The sequence below is a fragment of the Montipora capricornis genome, chromosome 3 (assembly GCF_036669925.1).
Source record: "Montipora capricornis isolate CH-2021 chromosome 3, ASM3666992v2, whole genome shotgun sequence".
In the NCBI taxonomy this organism is placed as follows: domain Eukaryota; kingdom Metazoa; phylum Cnidaria; class Anthozoa; order Scleractinia; family Acroporidae; genus Montipora; species Montipora capricornis.
The window spans coordinates 75,663,356-75,672,349 of NC_090885.1; the positions used below are offsets into that span (position 1 = coordinate 75,663,356).

The 8,994-nt window shown below is 39.8% G+C and overlaps 2 protein-coding genes across 7 annotated transcripts in view; one reads left to right on the forward strand and one right to left on the reverse strand.

Annotated features, from left to right (window-relative positions):
• Nucleotides 1-225: 225 nt before the first annotated feature.
• Nucleotides 226-8,187, forward strand: LOC138044180 (gamma-aminobutyric acid receptor subunit beta-2-like). The gene is made up of 7 exons (XM_068890872.1): nt 226-401; nt 1,723-1,940; nt 3,409-3,491; nt 5,278-5,415; nt 5,834-6,048; nt 6,455-6,610; nt 7,097-8,187. Exons 1-7 carry the CDS (start codon nt 345-347, stop codon nt 7,307-7,309), a joined length of 1,080 nt encoding a protein of 359 aa, XP_068746973.1. The 5' UTR covers nt 226-344; the 3' UTR covers nt 7,310-8,187.
• Nucleotides 8,188-8,642: 455 nt separating this feature from the next.
• LOC138044177 (gamma-aminobutyric acid receptor subunit beta-2-like) overlaps nt 8,643-8,994 on the reverse strand; it is an 18,001-nt gene continuing 17,649 nt past the window's right edge. For all 6 annotated transcript variants that reach the window (XM_068890864.1, XM_068890866.1, XM_068890863.1 and 3 more), the window contains one exon: nt 8,643-8,994. This exon is cut by the window's right edge and continues 1,149 nt beyond it. The gene's annotated coding sequence lies outside the window, so the exon portion shown is untranslated.

The window sequence follows — 8,994 nt, forward strand, 5'->3', positions numbered from 1 at the left end:
TAATGAACAAGTCAATACCACTGTCGCCTTGCTATGACCGTTGTAAAGATGCCAGCCGTCCTGCGTAACGTTGGCAAAACTTAAAGGTCCGACTATGAAGCTCGCAGTTAACAGATTTTTTGTTTGTTAATTGTTTTTAGAGTTGATAAATATAAGACGTCAATGGAAGAAGCTCACAATTTATCTGTGGCGATTAACAAAAACTTGGAGAACTATGATCGAAAACTGAGACCCAACGCTGGAGGCAGGTGTTTAAAAAAACATATCGATGAAACAAATCAGGTCTTTTGTAAAAATAAACCTTCAGTAGGGTATTTTGTTACTTGCTTCCAGGAAAGCCGGTTATGGTGCAAGTTGAGTTTAAAGTGATTTCATTTGGCGAAATCAAAGAAGTCAACATGGTAAGCAGTTAAGTGAATCTATTAGTCTCTCCCCTCGGGGCTTTCAGGACTAATTTACAATGCTTTGTGGGGGACTTTAGCTAGAATGCTTGTTACGCAGTTTACAATTATTTTAAGAAGTGAAAGATGCCCCCGTCCAGATAGGTCAGACCACAACAACGGGGATTACGTCCCCTACTCTTATCGAATAGTGCGTGGGTTCTTTAACGTCCCATACAATTTAATTTCCAACAAGGGCTATGAGACGGGACCTCCGGTTTACAGTCCTTATCCGAGAAAGTATAGCCATGTGCAGATGTAATTACAAAGGCAGCAGTTTCTTCTCAGTTATTTTAAGTGTCGTTCCGGCCGGAGTCGAACTCATGATCTCCCCCATGACAGCCCGATGCTCAACCAACCGAGCCGCCGGTGCGCGGTGCGTTGAGGCGTTGCCTTCGACGGCAATAGGGAGCTTTAGCAACGACAACGGCGACGGCAAAGAGAACGTCACCAATTTGCATATTCAGTGGGCGAAAACAATAGCTTTGCACGCCCTGCACGTGCGTTTTTCATTTTTGTCCATTTCTTTTCCGTCGTCAGCAAAGCAAAAACGTGAAATAACCAAGTTCGAGGCGTTATGGAGAACGTCAGCACTTGGAGATAAATTTTCATTTTTCTCCCCTAAATTAAGCGCCGCTCATAACCGTTGCATTCCTGAGGGACTGCTACACCTTTGTCACATTAAAAAGCTTGGAATATTCTCGAGGTAATTGCAGTAACGCGAATATATGCTTTGAGATGACGTTCTCGCTGCCGTTCCCGTCGTCGTTGCTAAAGCTCCCTAGTGACTAACTTCCCGAGATCTAAACATTTATTTTCCTAACTAGTACCATAGATTTCTTTGTTGGGTAGTCATAATAATTTGGTGTCATATCAAGATCACACCTCTTAAACTGATAATTATCTTCATTCTCGATACCTGTCTCACTGACATTTCATTGAAATTGTGAAGAGAATTCACATGCTGATCAATCCCGCGAGACAAAGGGTTAAGGCTACCAGGCAAAAAATACGATCTCAATCAAACAGGATTTTATAGCTTTTCACCAAAACTTAGAATAATGGTCTAGTCTCCCACATTTCAGTGCAAGAGCCACGAACTTAGAACTTAGAAGGTCAAAAGTTCGACTTGTGTTTATATAGCCCCGGTCCCAGTTGTTCAATCGTCGGAAAACTTTATCCAGTGGATAAGTCGCTTTCTATTTCTCCTTTTCTCCTCCTCGTTCTTCTCTTCCTTTCCTATTCTCTTCTTCTTCGATTTCCTTTTCTTCCTCACTCTCAGGAGTACAGCATGGATATTTTCTTCCGCCAATGGTGGAAAGATCCTCGCATGCGACATAACTCGTCCACACCGTTCAACATGGCCTATGATCCAACGAACCTTATATGGACGCCAGATACTTATTTCTGGAATGTGAAGAATGCGAAGTATCACCACGTGACCCGAGAAAATATGCGTGTAAGAATATCCTCCGATGGAGAGATTTACTTTAGCACCAGGTAAAAAAAAATGTTCTGCCTTACTAAATTGGGTGCGGGATTGGAGCCTTCTTCAAAGGAAATTCTATTCCTCTTATTTTGCGAAATAAAAGTAATTATACATTGGTGTCACCAGCTTGATATTGATTGGCTGTAAGCACGCAGCTAATTCTTGCTTGCTGTGTTTCTCTTACGTCATACCTACAGGCAATAGATTTTATATAGGTAGAATTGATGTCATACCTACAGAACATAGTTTTATGCATGCAGACGTGACGTCACTTAGCACACTAACCAGCAATTTGATCAGTTTTGTCATGGCGGAGCTCAGCTCAGGAATAATACAATAATACAACAATTATTGAATTCGGTTTCTGCATGATAGCGATAATTATCATGGCCTCAGTTTGCGTTATCCGCCTCGGCCTTCGGCTTTGCCCTTGATAATAATTATCACTATCATGCTCAACCTCATCCAATAATTGTTAAGTATATGCTCTCTCGATTTTGTTATCCACAAGAGTGAATTACATAAAGTGTTTGCCCAGCACAGTCACAAATGGATTTATTTTTAGATACACTTTGCGCGCGAAACAAAGGGCCGCCAATTTTGACCAATCAGAAGACGCCATGTCACGTGTGACTGCTTCTGCCATGTTTTTTTCGGGGACGTACTGACAACTAATTTTCGAGGGAACGCGTATTCTAAAAATAAACTCATTTGTGAATGTGCTAGGGAGCCCACCCATGCCATAACAACACTCTTATCTAATTCTAATTGTCTGTATTCCTGAAAACGATGGGTGGTGTGGAAGACTTGAAGTTGGAGGGCAAATGTATTTTCTCACGTTAGGGAATGTACGCTATTGTAGTTCGGGCGTTTCGGTATTCACACTTAGGTGTGCATAGTCTGGTAGTACGCATGACTATTTGTAGTCAGGTATATATAGACATTTCTCGGTTTCAAGGTCACTCGACGGCATCTCTCGCGAGCTTTCTTTCTTTTTCCTGTTCCTCGCCAGACAAGCCTTGGTTGGAGCTTGCAGAATCTAACTGTGTGGGATCGCTGCCCGTTTCTGTCATAATTTTACAGAAAGGTAGCGAGAGATGCCGTCGAGTGGAATTATAGCTGGCAATAAACGAGAAGCCTATTCCTGATCCTGTCTGCATCTGATGATATTTAGTATGAAACTGATTTGTTCTCGTTTCACTGCAGAGTGATTAGAGAACAAGTCTTGAATCATTTGGCAAACGAGTATTCATGAAAACAATATTCTAATAAAATCCAAATGAAGGCCATCTGTATTCCACCGTTTTGGATATTCAGGAAAATTGAAGAACTCAGTCGTGTAGGTAAATTTTGTTCAGAATTATACTCAAGGGTTATAATTTCTAATGTCCTGAATACGGACTGTACTCTATTAAAATTAGATGCGGTATTTATTTGCTGCAGGTTTTTGATACAAAGTCGTGCGATTTTTTTTTTAAGGATAAGTGTCGTTGCTCAGTGTAATATGGATCTACGCCTGTATCCAATGGATACTCAAACCTGTGAGCTGAGGATTGAAAGCTGTGAGTAAGAAACAGATGCAAATGCCTGGAATCTCTCCCTTGTAACTTTAGTAGGAGCGAATATCATATAAAACAGAGTTAACTGAATAGAGTGTAAGGTGAAGTGCTAGATTTATATCCCATATGAACCATGTGAGCGTTAGCCCTACTGATGGAAATGGGCCCACACAAGGACAGAGAAAAACTCTGACCAGGGTGGGAATTGAACCCACGACCTTCGGGTTAGATCTCCGCCGCTCTACCGACTGAGCTACAAGGTCAGACGGGAGCAGGCCGTGGGAACCGAAGATGTTAAAGTCACGGCAATGAACATGTAAAAGTACAAGGAAAGGTTACGTTTAATAGAAACGTTGGCCGTGTAGCACTTATATTTTAAACAGAGTTAACTGAATAGAGTGTAAGGTGAAGTGCTAGATTTATATCCCATATGAACCATGTGAGCGTTAGCCCTACTGATGGAAATGGGCCCACACAAGGACAGAGAAAAACTCTGACCAGGGTGGGAATTGAAACCACGACCTTCGGGTTAGATCTCCGCCGCTCTACCGACTGAGCTACAAGGTCAGACGGGAGCAGGCCGTGGGAACCGAAGATGTTAAAGTCACGGCAATGAACATGTACAAGTACAAGGAAAGGTTACGTTTTATAGAAACGTTGGCGATCATGATTACGTCAGAGATTTTCTGAATGTCTAAATAGTCTGGTTGCAGATCAAAGTGGTGGCCAAAGACAAAGAAAGTTGTTATTACGACTTTCTAAAAGTGTGGAAAAATGGTACGGTAAAACCTGGGTGCAAAGAATACCCTCATTTCGGAATTTTCCTGTTGAGACCTCCGTTTCATTTGTTTTCCCTTTTTTCGCTTTTGTTGCAAGAGGAACCATGCTGATGTGCAGCCATCTTGATGAAACTACATATTCATTTGAGTTTCGTGGTTTCTAAATCACGCAAGACTCTTCCGAAACACTCTCAATGCCAAATGCAGTTATGACAATTTTTCCAGTAAATCTTTTAAGTAGCAGTAGTATCCTTTGATCTTTAATTCACGAACTAACAAAAACCTTATTGGAGGCGGAAACAAAAGGTTCCTTTATTCCAGCGGCTGTCCATTCGAATGACAAAGAGCTGTTTATAAACTGATATCTATCCAGTGACACAAATATTTGAGTCTTAACGAATAAATAAGATCGAAGACAACATGGGAAAAAAGATATTAAAATGTGTATATGATATAGTAACAGGAGACTGCCTAGAAGCGTAGAGCTTCATTTTATTTGTAGAACGGTGTTTTTACAGACGGAGTTATTTTTTAGGAAAAAAAACTGCGACAAAATATATATATTTTTAATTTTCCCTGTGTGATTATTTTATTATTTTTCCTTAGTATTTATACATTTTCCCATCACTATCGTTTTGAGTTGATAATGACGTTAGTTCAACGTCGAAACGTAGTCGTTTTTAAAAAAAAACTTTCTTAATATGTCTTTTAGAAATATTTTATCGCAGTTTTTTATCGTCAAAAGTTTTTTAAAATCGCTTCTTTTTCGAATCATTTCCAGAGACATTTCCAGCTAATCACGAGTCTTGAATGAAAAATTACCACCGGTGGGACTGAGAATCACATTGAGAATTATTTATTTAAGAACTCGTCTAAAAATAGCTTGATGTGTGAAAATGCCGTTGCATAGTTCTATAGTATAGGCGTTGAAGGCTCGTAATAGTAAGTAACCTTTGACTCAGCATGAAACACGATTAGTCAGAATGCACTTCATCTCCTTTTTCACGCAGATGCTCACACCACAGCTGATATCGACTACAAATGGAGAGGTAGTGACAATCATGGGATTGAAATAGTTTCATCAAAAATGGCTCAGTTTGATCTCATTCGGTATGAAACATTCGACGATGCTTCGACAAACAGTAAAGGTGTGTGGAATTATGTAAGAACAACGTCAGTTTTCATTACATTCGAGCATGAACGGAGATTTCTCATTTTTACCCAGTCGTATCATAGTGATCAAGCAAACCCATTCTCTAAAACCAAGATCAAAAGCTCTGAAATGTGAGGTCTCTCAAGGAATCCATTCTAATTTCGTGATGCGTATCATTTAACAAAGGAATCATTTAATGTCAGTATCCTTCTACAAACTACTGGAACAAGCACCTCACTACCAAAATGTGCGCATGCGTAAAGTACTGAACCGCAGAGTTGGTGTTAGTGTGTGCTTACCTTTCTTTCTACTTCGTTCACACAGTGCACCACCTGCACAATTTCACGTCCTGCCAATCATCTTTTAACCAAATGAATTTGGGAATGAACAAGTTTTTCGTTTTCTCCTTTCAGGATCATTTGCGAAGCTCAGAGCAGTGTTTCAATTTCGTCGCCGTCTGGATTATCATATATCATCTGTGTATTTACCGGAAGTTATCCTTGTTGTGTTGTCATGGTGCACGTTCTTTATCACGCCTACAGCTGTTCCAGCGAGAATCTCTCTCAGCATCACAACTATCCTGACAACCATATTACTTTCCAGTACAGTAAACTCAGAAATCCCAAAGGTACTAATCGTTCATTGTTTTGACCTGCTTCATTTATTCACTAGCTATGAATAGAAAGTGGCTCTCCAATTATCTTCTCTTGTATGTCCCAGGGATATTAATCTTTATGTTAAAAAGCCGATAACGCCACGAAAAACTCCATCATAGAAGCGAATCATGACAAAATGAAGAACAATTCCGAGAATAATTGAGTAACGTTATGTAGGAGCCTTCTTTATGCGTGTCCCACTGCAGGATATTGAAACGAGACTGAGACAAAACATATCTTTTTCCTCCTATAACGGAATTTTTGAAGACAAAAAAAGTTTGACTTAACGATGTAAAACATTTTGCCTGTTACAGAATTCCCTGCAGAGGTGAGATAAACAACAGGAATATAACATGTACTCGGTCTGTTATTTTGCAGGTCAGTTACCTTAAAGCAATTGACTTCTTCATGTTAACATCATTCGGTTTCATATTCGCCGCTTTGGTTGAATACATCATCGTTTTGAACACTTCCAATGTCTTTTGGAAGAAGAGAAAGAAGAAAGAGCTGATCCTTCACACGTCAACAGCCGAAGTAAGGGTATAGCATTAAAGTCAAAACTGTGGAAGATTTCAACGTGATACTGAGTGTGCGTAGTTAAGTGTTTTTTGTAATCAGGCCAGAGCCTTTTGTGAATTTTAAAGTTCTTCTGATAAGGTGTAGCAACCATGCATACATTCCAGCGCATTAAATAATTCACGGAATTTGTATAAGTTTTCCTTACATTATCAAATTGGTCAAAACCGATGAGATGCAACTTTGGCTACAATACTGACTGGGTCTAAGTGCTATGACGTCATGATTTTCAGTGATGGCCATCTTGGATACGTCATCTAGGAAAATCTACCTTAAATTTAATAGAAGCATCGAAACAACTATAAAGTATATCATGATTCGAAAACAAGAAAGTTGGAGTGCCATAAAGCAAAATTCCCTCGGCGGGTGTTACATGTTTTCACTGAAAAGCTAAACGTAACTGCAGTCAGGTTCATTATCTGGCTTGACATTTATCTCTTTTAGGACGACCTGGATGACATCATTTTGAAATTAAATGGCTCTCCAAAGAAAATCGATCCGAGCAAGCTAAGGTCAAGGAAACCAACAGAGAAGAAAGCCGACACACCGCCCACAGATCATTGGGTTGACAAAACCTCTCGAGTGATGTTTCCTTCGCTGTTTGTTGTCTTTCTTATGGTGTACACCATTCACTACAAGAGCAGAATGGTGGATTGAGATTCTCAACGCTGAAAATACATAATCAATTTCACGACCTGGTGATTTAATTTGTTCAGAGAATGCTGGGACCCACAATAAATCAATTGTGACTCCCCTGGAAGTGGCAATCTGGCTCGAGTTGGCTGAGTAATAGCACACTGTGAAGTTCAAACGTTTGTCGGATCTCTGATAAGATGGCGGAGCAAGAAAGAAAAAGTGCTTGCAGTTTGCGAAGCGTCATGGGAGGCATGTCTCTCCGGAAATACTAATGTACGTGCTTCGTGTTGAAGCGGGGACGGGAGGATCTGCCTCTCCCATTTTTCATACATATCATGAGACTAGACTCATTGAGTCTTTTATGATCAACGTAAGAGATGATACTAGCTAGCCGTAATTTTCATATGACTTCACCCCTCTCCCCCACCAGACTTTTTGTTGTCATTTACAACAGATCTCTCATTAGCCTCTCTTGTTTGTACAACAGTGTGATGAAATATCACATTGTTAGGTTGTCTCTAAAAGTCGTGGGGTGAACGTTTTGCCAATTTTTGAAACCTGGTGTCTCCGATTGTAACCAGCGTTAAGTGTTTTGATAGACAAGCCAAATATGTATGTCCTCTGACCATGGAGGAGAGGGAGATTATAGGCAGGTGTCAGAGAGTGTAATATTATTTTCGATTTCCTCAAATTTTGATTGATCGCTCACACGTTAGTATAAAATCTTTAACACTTGAGAGATGCAACTTTATATAATACAAACCCTGGTTATTGGGCAATGCGACTATTTTGCTCAAGGCCCAAACAAAACGCTGGTATGCTATTCTAATTTAATGATCCACTATTTGCAAAGGGAGCCCATGCTTACTCAGGCTGTTGTATCTTCTTGCTCACTTTTGCAAAATATGGACTTTGGACACTGTTTCGTATTTCTTACGTTAACATCAAAAAAAGCTAAGAAATATTAAAACAGTTCCCTCGAGGACTTTTAGTATAATTGCTCAGGCCCCAGATGTTGAAAAGGTGGATAAAAATATCCACCCCACCCCCCCCCCCTCCCTCCCCCCTCTCCTATCCACCGGATAAATCACTATCCATTGGATAGCACAATTGGTTTCGCACAATACGCGCGCTGCATGCTTTGTCATATCATGCTACATTTGTCAATATGAGTTCACTCAGTGTGCCGATTTCTGAGCAGTGTAAAAATCGAACCTATGACCTCTGGATCAAGTCATGATCCACAGGCGATGATTCTGATACTTGAGAAAAAATAGCTTGTCAATGAGCAATTGTAGTAATAAAATCATAATAGGTCTCTGAATTATCAGCCAGACTTCTTCTGACTATAAACTTTTTACGTCGGCCAATATTTATTAAATACAAGGAGGCTTTTTACACAAATCTTCACTAATGCTTTTCACAAGGAATAATGATGACTTTTGCGAACAATTAGTGAAGAGGGAGGCGTTTTTAAATTCATGCTGGAAAGATTATGTGAACAATATAATTACAGTCTAGATTTCTGCAATATGTTACATCGAAAAACAGTGTCAATACCATGCACACCGAGATAAACCTAGTAATTTATATTCCTAGCCGAAATCGTGGGGATTTGATAAAAAGACGCCCAATTTCGCTAATGATTCTTATTTTGCTGTATTCATCGAATGAGACGTCAAAAAATGTATTTTATCCTAAAATTA